The 16,836-nt window shown below is 31.3% G+C and overlaps 1 protein-coding gene across 2 annotated transcripts; it reads left to right on the top strand.

Annotated features, from left to right (window-relative positions):
* The first annotated feature begins 9,664 nt into the window (after positions 1-9,664).
* LOC121114337 (uncharacterized) lies at positions 9,665-11,036 on the top strand. Of its 2 annotated transcripts, none has more exons than XM_040708273.2 (2): positions 9,665-10,425; positions 10,484-11,036. In XM_040708273.2, exons 1-2 carry the CDS (start codon positions 9,928-9,930, stop codon positions 10,505-10,507), a joined length of 522 nt encoding a protein of 173 aa, XP_040564207.1. In that variant the 5' UTR covers positions 9,665-9,927; the 3' UTR covers positions 10,508-11,036. The 2 variants fall into 2 exon arrangements, with proteins under 2 accessions (XP_040564207.1, XP_040564208.1); XM_040708274.2 differs by having other exon boundaries at positions 9,740-10,425; positions 10,487-11,036.
* Positions 11,037-16,836: the final 5,800 nt, after the last annotated feature.

Here is a 16,836-nt window from a genome sequence, read left to right as displayed (position 1 = left end):
AATAATATTTTAAGAGACTAGGTAGATTTAAATAGTAAAAATAAAGATAAAAATTTTAATTTTGTGGATAATACGCTGTACCAAAAGAATTTATTTAATTACTTGCAACATCTTTAGGCCAAAATACTCATAACCTGAGGCAAATTAGAGCAAGGTTGTTCAAATATCGTTTGAAAAATATACATATAATCTACAATACCTAATTGAATATAAATCCTGGATCTCGATTCAACTAAATTTTTTTAAAAGAACAACATGGAAAAACATTTTTTTCGATATTTACGAATTTTCAAATCAACACACCCCCATGAAAGACCTTTTTTCCCGGACAATTTAAGAATATTTTCTTGTTTAGATGAATAAAATGCAGAATAAGAAATATTCTGGGATACCAAATTGTTAACTTTTGTCGTTTCAGCACAATATTTGTTAGAACTACTAGAGTCAAATATAGGCTTTTTATTTAAATTTGTGTTATGATTTAAGATACTATAGAATTTTAGCTATAGCTGACAACTTTGATTTGATTTAAGAATTTTATATCGGCCCCTTTAAAATGAAATCTAACTATTTCTCATTCTTTTATTGTGACGATTAATTTTTGTTACTTTAAGGCAGTTTGCGGCGTCACCACAGGTTAAATAATAATTTGTTGATAGAAATGAACAATAATTTGTTAAAGAATACAAATGTAACCCACACTATTTTCTAAGAAAAATCATTCCACCTTGTTTTTCTCTTCATATTGAATTTATTTAAACTCTTTTCCCAGAGTTTTTTAATACTTATTTAATAGACAGTATATTTTATTCCTTTATAGACTATATATATTAGATATTTTTTCAAATTATTATTCATTTAGAACTGTTGTGTCTGAACAAGTTCGTAGAGCTTGACATTTTTATTTTTTGTACCCTGGTACAACTATATTTTAAGTTATAAATTTATAAAAACATTAGTTTTCATTTTTTAACATATTAAATACAATATTCTTCAATATATCAGTAAAATCATTATGCAATGGTGTTCTTGTGCATCTAAATTGATATAACAGAACTTATATTTTTGCAGTTATGTAATTAATTTCTGCTTGATATGGGCCGGTATAATAATAAGAAAAATATTTATGAACAAGATGCAACTTAAAATTGAAAAGAAACCAAAACTCAATCACTTGGTCCATTAGATCTTAAGTGATTTCTTCTAGAGCGCTATTTTCGTTCAGATCGAAATTCAAACCATGGAGCAAAATGTTCATTGAAGACAGAAATTAATACCATGAAACGAAATAAAAATTGTAGACTGAAATTTCCTTTCCTAAATTGATAGAAGGTTGTACGGAAAAAAGGCCATTTTTGATTCCTCAAGTTTCTTTATTTTGGCATTCCTTTGAATGACTTTTGCTGGTACGATGTATCCAGCATTGAACGGGCTCTTAACCCAATCGATTTGTATCGATACATAACCAAAATAGTCTAGTGATTTGGAATTATACGTCGTCTTATAGCAATACTCGACTCAGTTTAAATAGATATGAACTTCATATTACGAAAGTAACATAGATCGTCGTAATTATTTATTATCCAAAATAACTCCAAATAAGGTTGATAAAGTTCATGCATGGACAGACTCTACTATTGTCTGGTACTGGCTGCAATCTGAGTCAGTCAGATGGAGGACGTATGTGGCCAACAGATTGCAAATAATTCAGAAAGAAATTCGAACATTATGTTGGAATCACGTCTCTGGAGATGCTAATCCAGCAAATATGGCTAGCAAAGGGATGTCGGCATCTGATTTTTTTCTTTCAAATTTATGGAAAAATGGGCCACTTGGTTGTATTTACCAAAAGAAAATTGGCTAGGATATCTGACCACCGACGCCTCATTGTATATCTGAAAGACAATTCAATAATACCAACATATAAAACATCTTGGAAACTCAACCCTACCTTAATTAACGATCCTGAGGCTAATAATAGGATCATTTCAATAATTGAAACTGCCATATCTGAAGTAACATAATTTTGATGACGTTTTTACATGCGTTTAGAAGATGCTTAAGTTAATCAAATGTGTTTGCACTAGAGATGGAGCAAAAAAAAAAAAAAACGAAATTAGACGAAAAAGTCGTAATCAAGTTGAAAATATCAATGAGGATGAAATATCTCCTCAAGAAAAATACTCTAAAATAGATCAAATGTATCGCAAAGCTGATCTTCTTCATATTGTCAAGCTCAAAATAGAGCATATAGATAATCTATCCAACTCCAGGTTGCATTGTTTAAAACAAGAGATTAAAAGAAACTCAAAAAATGATTAGTCATTAAAGACAAAATCTGATGTGGTATACAATGATCCTATATTTGTATGTAATGAAATTTTATCCAACTATTCGAAACTCTACAGATGTATTGACTGTGAAAATTCTACTCTGTGCATAAGATGCAAAACATTCAATTTTGATTCGCGAAAAATTGAAATGTGAATTGAACTGCGAGCGTGTGATCGGTTATGAGGACGAAAACCAAATTGAAACTCTTATATCCATAAACGAAATCAAGTCAGCGATCAAGGACGTTAAAATGAACAAGGCACTTGGTCAATCTGGGCTTATTTTTGAATTTTATCAAAAGTTTTCATTTTATCTGGCTCCCATTTTACTACTGTTTTATGAAAAGGTAATGGTTCTAGGATTTTTCCCTATTTCGCTTCAGAAGGCAAAATTGTTTTAATTCCCAAAAAGAGCACCGATCCAAGCTATCTTAAGAATTTACGTCCTCTTATGATTCAAAATTCCATTTATAAAATTTATTAATATATTTTCTCAATCCAGTGTTAAATACAATCATACATTCTTCACAATTTGGTTTTTTAGAGAAAAAAAAATATGGGTTATGTTCCATTTACACTGCAAACTTCCTTAGAATTGGACGCCTACACTTAAGTTATGGCCATCGATTTCATTAAGGCTTTTGATATTTTATTGCATCAACATATTCTCATGGAGTTGAAATACCTGCAAAGATATTTTTATATGACAACTTCAAACTTGTCAAATATCAAAAAGAGTTAATGTCCCTTCTGTAGAGTGCTCCCTGAATTACATATCTTCAGAATTACTACGAAAGTTGGAACAAGAAAAATAAATTTTAATATTAATTATCGAGATAATTCCTCTTATGACTTACTAATAATAATAAGAAATAATTTCGTAGACTTAAGAACTATGTACTAACGTTTGTACCTGAAATTTTGCTTTAATAATATAGAAGATAATACCCTACCAAATCCTTGGTGGTACACTCCTTTTTTTTATGAACCCACTCACACGTCATTTTAAGTATCTCATTTAAAGTCCCAGTTGATTTTTTTTAAATTTTATATAAAGTGCTTCCCGCTTTTTTTTTTTCTTTCTTTTTTTTTAACATGAGGTGAACTTAATGTCTTTTTATTAATTTTATACAATGCACCGGTGACGTCTATTCATACATCTGTAAATTATTTTTTTACTTGATAGATGGTTCTTAAGTTGAATCAATTTTACTTTTGCTTATCTGTCACAAATCGTTATCATCCTTAATTATTGAACTTATTTCTAGAAAAGTTTTCAAAGTATCATAATTTTAACGCAAAATACTCAATATTTGGCGCTTCTAAAAATAAAAGGATAGTATTTTTTTTTAAAGTCGATTTCTAGTAATGGATATTTTTTTACGACTTAAATTATTATTTTTCTTTCTTGTAAACAAGTGTTGGATTGTACTAAAATAACTTAGTGCAATAATAAGATCCCAAATTATTTAAAAAATAATGAATATCTCTAAAAAAAAACACTCTTTAATGATGATAGTAATAAAAAATGAAAAAAGGGATTTGTTCAATAAATTTTTTATTCAGTACAATAAATATGATCGGAAAGGACGTATAATTTTATCGGATTTTCGCTGGTATAACTTTCCTTTATCTAATTACAAGTGGAAGTACGAGGCATAGTTCGGAATTATTAGAGTTATATATGGTATGAACAAAACAGCCTAAAGGATGATAATGTAGTTTCATCAGACTCTCTTGATCTTTTTAAACAGCGTTGAATAGATATGTATCTGCTCCAAAAATTTAAGGCAGCGTCCAAAACCGTTCCAAGTAATTTTTTTGAGAATGATGTCATTAGCTATCAATCTTCACCAACACTTATAAGAATAATCAGGCTTGTGAACGATAAAAATGAGATTTTAGTGTTCTTGTCCAATAGTAATTAAAAAAAATATTCAAGAAATGAAAGTTTATATATATTTTTTAGTTTCTTTAAATATGATTGAAAGGGCTGATAACGCAAAAGATAAACCTTTATTTTTATAGTGGGTGCTGAGTGGGCATTTTTTGAAGGGTATGATCCTGGGGAAGAGGCTCAACATTTGGCCGTGAATGTAAGCAAATGGGACATTAAAAATAATAAATTCTGCTCTATTGTGTTCTTAGGCCGCAGTATAGTTCTACTGGAACACATGGTCTCCAAATAGGTATTTGGGCTGCACCCAGGGCAATATCCCCACATTAAGGAGGTTCTTATACTCCTTAGCCCCGATTTTTAGGATTTTTGGATACCAATACGGGGGCATCATCTTCCCGTCAGATTTCACGATTCCCAACATCATCACAGAGCTTAGGAACTTGGTCTAGTTAATCGTCGGAACCTCATTGACCGGGTAGGCGAGGTAGCAATCGTTCTTGGAGTTTCTAAACTATTCCACGATCCAGTTTTTCTTGACTTGTTCCTGTGCTGGGTGCGAATCAAATTGGATATACTTTGCCTTTTGGCCTCCATCTTGAGAATGAATTAACCAATTTTAGTTAGTTCTAGCTCATTTGATTGTTTATATTCACCAAATTATTGTGTTAAAATTTTGGAAACCTAGTTCTCAAATGAACCCTCCCTAACACTATCAAAGTAGAAGTCGCGATTTGCTGTCGTACAGTGTATATGAACTACCTTATGCTTGGAACGTGGAACGGAATGCAGAACGGAAATAATGGCTGAACGAAGAAAAAAAAGTGAACGGAATACTTACAAGCTAATAAATACATTAATTAGGCCTAAATGAATAATAATGAAGCAATATTCATGGGTTTAAAGATACTTAAAGTTTCACTAAACGAATTCAAATGGCAAACTGAGATACTCTACAATAGTGTTAGTGAATCGAATACCTTGTAGAGGGCACTTTAAAATTTAAACGTGGGACTGGGTTGATTTTAAGTCCTATGTCAAGGACAAGTACAACCCTACAGTTGCTCATTTATTAGAAGTGAGCATTTTGTTTCCACTGTTTGGTTCTAGATAAAGAACTAAATCTTAAAACTAAAATGGTGAAAATTTGCATTGATCCAAGATGAAGAAGTTAAAGAAAAAATGATTCTTCGCGAAAAATATTGTTTTATAAATTTACAAATGAAAACACTACAAAAGAAATATGAATTCGAAGAGTACATCAAGAATCAAGTTAGAAGTCATCAAAATAGTATGTCAATTGCTCCAAGCATTTTTTATGAAGAATATTTTATTAAAGAAACTTATATACTCGAAGGAAAATGAAAAGAAATAATACGGCTTAGGCTCGAAACCTTACTTATCCCTACATATTTTTATACCTTCCTACTTATACAGGGTGATGCAACATAACGTCCTTTTCCCAAAAAGAAATAAACCAAGTTTCATAAATCATAAAAGTTTTATTTTTCTTTCAAAAGTTATGTTTAACATATTTTAAAAAATCTTTTGTCCCAAGTGGGTATATGAGTTAGGGTTGACAGGGTTGGTAAACTTATATGAGCTGTCAAGATCGATTCCAAGGTCCGGATTCAGGGCACCTGCAGGGAATAGGCTAGAGGGGCGTAGCTCTTCCCAAAAATAAGCTTGGTAACCTGCAAAATATGAATGCTGTTAATAATTATTTCTCCCTATTGAGAACATTTTAACGTTAGCTAGCAAAAACCACTTAAGTTTAAAGTGATCTCTGTCAGCCAATGTTTTCTCTCTCAGAGCTACCATAATTTGTATCACATTTTCTTAGGGGTGGTTTTTACGATTAACTCAATTTAGCTAATAATATTATCATTCCTACATTTTTTTATCGAGTAATTTTTATTGTTGTTGACAAAGAAAGAGTGTTTTTTTTTGTTTTCTTCTTCTTAAGTTTTTATCATTATTTTTTCAAAATTGAATGAATGACGGAGAGTAACACTGAGAAGTTATAAGTGTTAAATCTTTGTTGGGCCCATAGTACAATTAAGGATCATGCTTGATACTGCATGCAACTTACATATGTTTATTCCCTGTATTTCACAACTAATCTAATTGGTATGTATTCGTGACTCCTTTCCTTCATTCTCATCTTTTTAATGATTGTTATTATTTAATATATGTATAAAGTACTATCCTCATTATTCTTCTTATAAATAGCCCTGCATCATGTATGTTTGTCAGAGTAGTAATGACTATGTATTAATAAGAATATATATGTGTCCCCTATTAAATTACACCGTTGCCTTATTCCTTCACGTCTCTTCTCATCTCATTTCTCTCGGTCGTCCTGGATTCCTTTATTTAATCATTTGGGTATTTTCAACCTCCTCAAGACCCAACACTAATAAAACGGCATGATAGCCTAACTGATCTCCTCTTGTTGTCAGGGTTGTTGTGATAATTCCTGGTTTATTTTTTCTTACAAACAATTTACAACCCTACGCATGTATCATATCCTTTCTCTTTGATTCCTCCCTCGTGTTATCGAGACCCCTCTTCCTACACTTTGGGAGACGTGGATAGAATTTTCATTAATTATTTTAATTGTACGGGTGTTAGCCACAACAGCGAGGAAAAAGGGTGCACTTGTTGCTGTAACAATATCTCAAATTTCTTCTCACTGAGTGAGCTTATAATTTTGATAAAATTATAAGCTCTGATAGCAAAATAATCAAGGAATCAAATGATATCAGTTACGGAAAAAACAGAGAAAAGTTTACTGTACAATTACCAAAAAATAATTGCTTGATTCAATATCTCAAAGAAAAATGAGCAAAAATTATTTACTTTTTTACAGAATAATCTGCATTATATTATTAATAATTGCAATGTAAATTTATGACTGTATTTTTTTTTTTTGATTTTGGCTTTAAAAAAACAACTGTAGCAAATCTTTCCGGTCTCCTCTATTATTGATGTGTTGTGTAATAATGGTTTGTTTTTTTAATTAGGAAAATATACTTAAAGTTGACAAAAGGATATATGATACCCCTAATTTAATAATAAAAATACTTATAAATGACTTCAATACAACCTTCCAGGCTACTAATTTATAATACTTGTAGGGTATACATATATTATTTAATCCTTTTCTCCACTGACTTATACCTAACGGCGTTACCTCACTAACACAAAAATACCCTATGTATTTGTTGTCAACAGTCGATCCCCTCGTCTCACTTGATACGCAATAGCATCTTAATTTACTCTTTTTAATAAATAAACGAAGTAATAAGTTATCCTATACTTCTACTCCCCTTCAAAAAGACAGGAATTCAATCTATTGTTGATTCCTTGTCGTCGTATACATATATAATATATGAATGTATTGGCCATTTTATTATTTCTACGAAGAAATATTGGTTATCATACACAAATACTCATGTATAGCTATGTTTTTTATACTATATTATTAAACAATTTTATAATACAGTATTGAATAAAATAGGATTTTAATATTATGAAATACCTATATAGGTAATTCATTTTAAAAATTGTGTAGAAATAATATAACAATGATAGCCTGGGAGAACATTAGCGATAAATAATAGTTGATATCATCACTTATTTGGCTGACTGCCAGATGATTTCAGGCCTTTTTTTGTTTCTTTTTGGAGTAAAGTTTGCGTGATACACTATAGGTAACGACGTGACCTTCTTAGATACTAGCAATGTAAGGGTTAACTGTGGGTCGGGTCGGGCTGTGTATTTACAAGTTACAATTCCAACAAGGATGGCTTCGTTCATCCCTTAGTAATTAATTTTTTGTACACTTTTAATGTGAATTTTCTTACTACAACAAAAGTATCTCACCATTCCAGGGCTCTCAAGTCTCCCACAATAGGCCAGAAAATCAAGTAAGCAAAAAGAAAATTCGTTTGAGGTCTTAAGTCGATGTTTATCAATTTGAATATTATGGAAATCAAATCACTTTTATCCGAATGTGAATCAATTGTAAAGAAAATGTATTAGTTAAAAATCTGGGAAATGTTCCACAAGTTTTTAGTTTATGTTTAGAGAAGTGGTTCTCAAATGGGGGCACGCGTACCCCTTGGGGTACAGAGGGACTCCAGGGGGTACTTGAGATTGTGAAAAAATATTTTACAAGCTGTACGTAACTCAAAGGCGTCCGTAGGGGTGGGCTGGAGGGGTTGTAGCCCCACCTCAAATTAAGGATTTTTTTCAAAAATATAATTTAATTTTCCGTGAATAGCATTTTTCCAAAAAATTCAACTTTTTGATAATAGCCATGGATGATTTTTTTTTAAAAGATTTTAGAAATGAAATTTTTTGTCATCAGTTGTGGATTTTGAATATTTTTCCATAAAAACTTAATTTTTTGAGAGTACATATAAATTTTTGAAATTTTTTTATAATGTTTTACTCATTTTTGTAATTTTGTAAAAACTTACAACAAAAAAATTATAGAAAAATTACAAACCCAAGCCCCCTCCAAAATATTATCCTTGGGACAAGAGGTCATTTTAAAAATAAAAATAAATATACGTTCCTAAAAAAAAGTTATTAAGTGATGTATGGAAACAATTTATAAAAATAACCAAAAGAAGGGCTTCCCTTTTTAATAAAAACGGTAATTGGAAAAAATAAAATATAAAAATTTTTCTAAAAAAGAAAGTCGCTGAATAAAAATTTCCCAAGAGTTTTATTACAGTATGTATTTTTAAAAACAAGGCCTTAGATATAGCATAATAGTAGATTCGGGAAATATTAGACTTAATAATGTCTTTTCTAAAAAAATAGAAGGTAATCAAGAAAGTTATTTACTAAAAATATAAATTTCAAGAATATATATTTTTGGAAATGTTAATCAATATTAGCTCACCAAAATCTGAATGTCCCTTAATAATAAAGTTATACTCCCGTACAACTATAACTATGAATAGGGTTTCTTAATCTTAAATATTTTTTAGTGTGCACCTGAGAAGTATCTTTTTAAATTTATAAAGCTATTATCATTGTTCCTTCATTCTTAAGGAGAGAACGTCTAAATATGAAGTATAACGACAAGTGTTTTTTCTCATGAATGACAGAGAAACGCCTAGGATTTTTTTGATACGGAGTGGGACTATGTTTTTTTTCTTCATCTCAAAACTGTTTTCGGCAAATTTTAGGAAAAGTCATGACGGATACGCTTCTCCCCTCTCAAACATTTTTCAAAATGCTTACGATGTCCAACCCTAACTATTAAAGTATTTTGACTGTCAAATTCAGGAGTCAAAAAAGTGGATTGAGTTATTTTCGTTTTGTATAAACTTCAAAATACAATAGTTTCATTGAGCGAGTCAAACGCAGAGTGAGAGTTCACTGTGGAACATAGATTAAATATTATTTCTCGCCGGTAGAAAATTTGCGTGCTGGTCGTGTACGTTCGATGCACTCATCAATAATAATCCTTCTCAAAGGATTAGTAAACAGGTGTTGCTAGAAAAGGGAAATAAGGAATCAAAAGTAAGTGAGTGATACTGAATATTTCCCTGGTGCGTATTATTTGAATCCAGAGAGTCCTATAATAATCAAGGAATAAACTTTGTGCATAAATACGATAAACAACAATCCCTTATTCTTCATCATAATATATAGTTAAGACATTGTGTCTCAACGATGCATCCCTACGAGTACCTTCAATCTCTCCCAGGCACTGCAGACAGCTCTTTTTCCGAGATTTGTGAGCCAATTGATCTCTCAATGAAACGTGATCGAAGCAAGTCGAATCAAGTAGAGTCCAATTCCATTGCATGTTCCGTCTCATCGGATGAATCTGACCGCTTAGTTATCGACAGTGGCTCTTCAGCTGAGGAGCATTCAACAAAAAAACTAAGACCTTCCTCGAATGGATGCCTTGAGTCTCATTCTTCCTTCACGAATATGGAATCAAAAAATAGTATTGGTAAAACTGAGAACTCTGAAAGAAACACTATGAGGTGTAATCGTAGTCCTAATCGAAAAAAAGTAAAAGTAAACATCAAATATGCGAATCGTGACTATTACGAAAGGAAGCGTATTCAAAAAACAATTACAGAAATGACTGCAAAGAAAACTCAAAGAGGATCTCTGACTCTTAAAACGTCTAAGAGACGTAAAAAACGATCTTCTTCGCATGTAAGTAGAGATGTAGAAAATAATTTTATCTGTGATTTCAATCATTGTGGATTTATAGCAGCAAGGCGATACAATATTATGAGGCATATAGAAGCCATGCATGAGCCTCAATTTCTTATTTGCTGTAGTCAATTATATCCCACAAAAACTCACTTCTTAAATCATCGACATTATAAGCACAGTGAAGGTGTATTTGACTGTCATGTCATTGACTGTCATCGATCATTTTTACGAAAAGGGAACTTGAATAAACATGAAGAGAGGTACCATTCGCTGACGTTTAAAGAACCTATATCTTGCTCTGTCTGTTATGCTATTCTACCTCATCCAAAGGAAGGTGAATTAGTAGTGAGGCATCATGCCCTTCTTCACTCCTCATCCAAACCATAAGAAAAACCATGAAATTTGATTTGTTTTACTCAATGACACTTACATATATCATACGTACATCTCAAAACTTATATTCACTCTTAATTACTATTTTTCTGTTTGTTTTAAACATACATAACTAATTAATGAATACAATATTCATATTATCATTTTTATATATTACATCCATTCTAATAATTATCAAAATACATATTTATACTTGACAACGATTATAATCTAAACATTTAGTATTCTTTATCCGTCTAACTTTATATTGATTCGGTATCCTTTTCAAAGGAGGCTTAATTTGTCATTAGAATCTTTAAATAATTACATATGAAGTCAATAATTGATTACAGATGTGTTTATATCAACATTGTCAAAAGATGACGTCTAGGGTTGGGATGAAGAGAATGTGATTGACTGACTTTACACAGAATGGATATACTATTGAAGCCCTTAAATTAGAGGGGTGAAACCTTTTTTGTGCCACAGACCGTTTCATCATTTTAAAAAAATGGGAAGTTTTATCTGGTTTAATCATTAATGATCCATTGGTCTTATTTTTTTAATGTAGGGCCGTTGACAAAGGGAGGAAGCGTCATGGCCTCTAAGTTTTTTGCGTAGAATATATTTTTTGAAGTTAATATTATAATTACCACTACTAAAAAGGTGTCTCGCTCTGAATTGGAAATAACAAAATACAAAAGGACCTTCTATTCATAAATGAAACATTATCACCATCTCTATGAACAAAATTATCTATTTTAAAACAAAAATCCTGGCTAATAATTTATGTGGTCGTCGATACAAAAAGCAAGCTAGAATTATTATTATCGATAATTTCTATCAACAAATCATTATTATTAACTCTTTTTGAGTTTCGCAAATTGCACATTGATTAACCAAAATTGATTACACAATAAAAGAATGAGAAATTGATTTTATTTGAATGGGCATATCGGGCCAATAAAAGTATTTCAAATCAAATAAATGTAATCAACTTGACTTAAAAACCTTGCATATCTTAACTCATCCACAAATTTTAATACAAAGCCTATACTAATTGACTCAAATATGTCTATAGTAATGGGATGTATGTCTACAAAATGAAGAAAAAAAATTAATTGGGATTCTCTACATTTCTTTATTTTTCTTCAAGATTGTTTTTTTTGTTGACAAAGGGCATATTTCATGTCAGTATTAAAGTACAAAGTTTCGATTATTTATAGATAATATAACATATTTTAACAAGAACAAGTGTTTATTTTGACAAATGTTTTTCAAAAAAATATTGAACTACCTCAAGTCAACACTTGTTGGCAAATAGGGTTTACAAAGTCGCAATTTTAATTCAAAGTTTTTGAACCTCTCCGCGAGTGAAATAATGAGATTAATTGAATAGCAAATTGAATACATTTTAAAAACAACTCTAAAGAAAAAATCTAATAACAAATTTACTGATTTCAAGACAAAGTGGTCATTTGGGAAATGGCAATGATAACTTTATAAGGGGATAACTTCAATTTTGCCATTGAATATTAATAACTAATTAAATATACATACTGTTGTGTCGAATCAAATAATTATTGACTCGACTAAAGTATGTATACACTGTATAAGTTTGCTGACACGTGATACTTTCTCTTTCTATCTCGAAATTGGAACTAGCGACAGAGGATAGTTGAAGTTCAATTATCGCAACCTTTCAATAATAAGGAAATAACGTGAAGTGAAGCAGAAAGATCTCGAGTTTTCCGAGTTATTCGGTTAATTAGCACTTAGAAGGGTCACGGAAACAGATTTAAGGTCTCATTGTGTGGAAGAAGTTGTGAGGTTGCTCTTATAGAGTATTCGGAGGGTGGGGGGGGAAGGAATGAATTTTACTAAAACTTTTCATGTTGGTTTTTAAGGCTCAAAGGATGGTTCTGGGGAGTTCTCTTGGAGTCCATCCGTTGCGGTTGACTGAGGGATGAGGCTCGAAGAGATCATATGTAATTATGTAAGGCAAGCACGACTAGTTCTTAATATCTATCATGAATCATGATAGTAGAATTAATTTCAGGAATACTTTGCACGGGAGTCGTAATGTGCAAATTCGTACTGGCGTTTTTATTCTTGGACATCGATGAACTCGGATAAGAGTGAATTCAAAGCCTAATAGAAGTATTTTAATCCTTAGTTTACAGTCTATAATCAGGGTCCTTATTCAAACTTAGTTATTTCTTATCTAATAATAAGTCTTAATATTATATTACATTAATTATCATTTGATTTTGAGACGATTTTATCAATCATAATTGTTGGAATAAGTTTACAGGTAGGATTATTCAATCATAGGAGCATTTGCTGTATATTTCTATACCTAACAACTATACAATAATAGTAAATAAACAATAATAATAAAATAAACACGTTTATTATTAATAATATAATTTAAATTAAGTTTCTTATTTAAAAGAAATAAACAAATCAAATTTTATCATATTGACGCTTGGTTTACAGTCTATAATTATGTCCCCTGTTCAGACTTAATTATTTATTTGTTAACTATATGAAGTAATTATATAATTAAGTATCACTGAATTGTGTTATAATTTTATCGATCACAATTGTTCGAATAAATTTTTAATTAGAAATTTCCTATTCACTTGGTTAATTGGAATTTGTATTTCAAAGGATGAAGGTCACAGAATCGGCAGAGATTATTGTTTTTGACGAGGACACCGTCATCGAATGGCTCCAAAATTGTGAATTGTTAAGAAGAAATATGGATGGATTGATTGGAATGCCAGATGTAATGTAGGAAAGATCACAAAATGGCAATCAATTTTTCCGTTGTACGGGAAGTGGGTGCCGTAAGAGATTTTCTATTCGGAAGGGTAGTTTCTTTGACAAGAGCCACTTAAGCCTCTGCAAATTAGTAGAGCTTACTTGCTGGTAGGCTTCTAAACTCCCTGTCTCCAAAACAGTTAGACACACTGGTACTTCTGTTTAAACAGTTATTGACTGGTTAAATTTTCATAGAGACATTTCTTCTCAATATTTTCTAAATAATCCTGTTAAAATTGGGGGCCCTGGTAGGATATAAAGATTAATCTAAATTTGGTAAGACTAAATACAATAGAGGGAGGTACCTGTAAGATCATTGGGTCTTTGAAGGTGTCGATAAGGACAGTTGGGAATGCTTCCTTGTTGAACTTGAAGGTCGTTCAGTGACAAAATTGTTACCACTCATTGCTGAGCATGTTCTACCCGGAACAACTGTCATTTCCGCCGATTGGGCAGCCTATTGCAACCTTGGGAATGAACTAAATAAGGCACACTTTACTGTAATGCATAAGTATAACCCCGTGGGGGTTGTGAGATTGCAGATTGTTCAATCAAAGTAGTAATTGAAATACTATAAATTGATTGGAGTAGTGTAGGAGCTTCTACTTCAAACTGGTCACATCTTCATAACTATATAATGAGGTCTATTTCAGGGTGAAAGAATTTCAATATCCAAAAGAGGATTTGTTCCAAAGGTTCTGTATAAGGCAACATCTATCCCGTGGTTGGTGGAAAATGCCATAAACAAAGAAAATTGTTGGTTGGTTGGAGAAGTTTTTTCACTGGAGATACATCCCTGCTCTGAAAAGACTTTAAAAAACAATAGGAGGTGGGTTGGCATTGCTATCGAGAATCATATCAAAAATATATAAAAAAAATTTATTGATCTTAAGAAGAATACCGAGACGAAATGGCGTTCGTCCATTTCCTCTACCCCGATATATAATGGGTTGATGCTAGGTACGGATTGGAGTAATAATATGATTATGATGCATTCCCCATCCATGGCAGCTAGCCAGAGAATTATTTGGAAAGTTACTCCGAATTTCACATCTTACGCAACATTTGACATTGTGGGTCGGAATTGTGACAAAAAATATTTTTTTAATAAAGAAGACCCGCAAATGCTAGAATTTGAGGCTTTATCAAGAAAAATCATTACAATTCACAATATTCTCTATGGTTCGGTGTTTAGTTACGGAAAATTGATCTTCCCACTTAAAAGAGCAGCATTAAATCATTTACCACCAATACCGTGGCACCTGTTAAGAAATTATTCCCCTCAAACAGAAGTTACAAGAATTTGTGATTATTTTCGGGACTTACTCGAGTTACCTTATAAATGGACAAACAGGATTATGGTCTCAATCTCAAACATAAAGGATGGGAAAAAATTTATAGCCCAATTTCAAATTTTATCGGGTTGCATTTATTTTAACAGGATTGAGGTAAAATGTTTAATTCAACAGTTCGCGCTTTTGCAAGTTGTCCGGCTCTCAAAATTGTACGGGAGTTAGTCACACTGAAAGATTACGGAGAAGTTTTTCTCCCCTTTATTGTTATTTGGACTCCCTTCGAAAAGCCGAAATGCAAAAAATCGACCAATAGAACATGCTATTACAAGCTGCAAAAGCTTGATTACAAAAAAATTAACAATTGTAGAGCCCATCAAAGTAGAAAATCTTAGAGCTGCCGCACGATATTCATCCTTTTTTTTACCAAGTTTCTTAATATTATTTTAACTTCATGGACTTACACTGGAGATCCAATAAGATATTAATTATCCTTCTTGTTCATTTGTAAGTTTAAAGTTCCTTTGTCGATTGGTTCGAATTTTTGGAAAGTTTAAAAATGAATCGATTTCAAATAATTAGTTTGTTTTTATTATGTTTTATAAATTAGTTTTTAGTTGCTTAAATCAATTTTCCCAATTTTATTCATTTAGTGCATTTGAAGTCATCTTTTTTAAATGATTTCAAAAAGTTTGGTGCCGTTAGTATATTTTATTCAAATATCCTTATCCTTAGAGACCTAATTGTAAACTAAAATGTTTATTTATATATGTAATCTTTCCAGACTGAATAAAGTTTTTTTTTTTTAAAGTGTAACTTTGTTGATCCATTAACTGGAGCTCATACTCAGACGATAGAGTCTTTGAGGAGTCTTCTTAAGGGTATGCTCAGACGGTTAGGAGTAAGGAATACCTCTTGAGAGTTTTTCCATAGATATTTCAACGCGTTTATCTGGAGGAAGCGTCTCAAGGATATTAATCATTTTTATAGAATTCTTGACGACATTATGAGCCAATATCCAATATGAGGTTCTTTCATATTTTTCAATTATTTTTTAAAAGTTCATTTATGCTCCACTTTTTTTTCTGTTTCCTGACTTAGTGGATTGTATTCCTCATAATGATAGCCATTACTTTCATCCAAGAAGGAGAAGAAGTATATCGGAAAATTATTCCCCAATTGGACTTGTTCGATAGCTTTGGATCAAAGCAAGAGCATTTTCTTTATCAAGGATTGCGAATTAAACGAATTGGAAGTTTGGACTGCTTTATAAATGATTTTATCTGTTGTTTTCTATAAACTTTAGTGTTATTTGTTAATTTGTGTTATATTCTTATGATTGCTCTATTTTGTTACATGTTGATTCATTTGTGTTTAATTTTTTGTAACTCCGATATTTTTTGTTAACTGCTAAATTTGTTAGTTATTAAATGTTTATATATTTATTAATATACTCTGTTTTCAATTTATTTAAAAAATTTAGAATATATACTCAATGTTTTTAATTCATAATAGCATACATTATTTTCTTTATTTAAGTATGCCCTTCCAAACAATGAGACCTTCCATCTGTTTCCGTGACCCTTCAAAGTACTAATTAACCCAACAACTCGGAAACTCGAGATCCCTACACTTGACGTACCGAAGTTATTTCCTTATTATTGAAAGGTTGCGAGAATTGAATTTCAACTATCCTCTGTCGCTGGCTTCAATTTTGAGATAGAAAGAGAAAGTATGACGTGTGGGCAAATTTATACAGTGTACCCGCGATGATTTTTTTACTTAACTGAAATGGTGAGTTGATTATTAAATAATAATCGAAAAAAAACCGAATCGACTGCAGCATTTATTAAGACTGCTAGATTTTTATCACGAAACCTCATCAAAAGTTTTCCCCTTATCAATCACAAGGGTTATA

Source organism: Lepeophtheirus salmonis, chromosome 3, assembly GCF_016086655.4.
Source record: "Lepeophtheirus salmonis chromosome 3, UVic_Lsal_1.4, whole genome shotgun sequence".
Lineage (NCBI taxonomy): Eukaryota > Metazoa > Arthropoda > Copepoda > Siphonostomatoida > Caligidae > Lepeophtheirus > Lepeophtheirus salmonis.
This window is presented reverse-complemented; position numbering and strand designations above follow the sequence as displayed.

Coding starts and splice junctions, on each gene's coding strand:
- LOC121114337 (XM_040708273.2), top strand. CDS start 9,928: ATGCATCCCTACGAGTACCTTCAATCTCTCCCAGGCACTGCAGACAGC. Junction 10,426..10,483: donor AAAAACGATCTTCTTCGCAT/GTAAGTAGAGAT, acceptor GTGGATTTATAG/CAGCAAGGCGATACAATATT.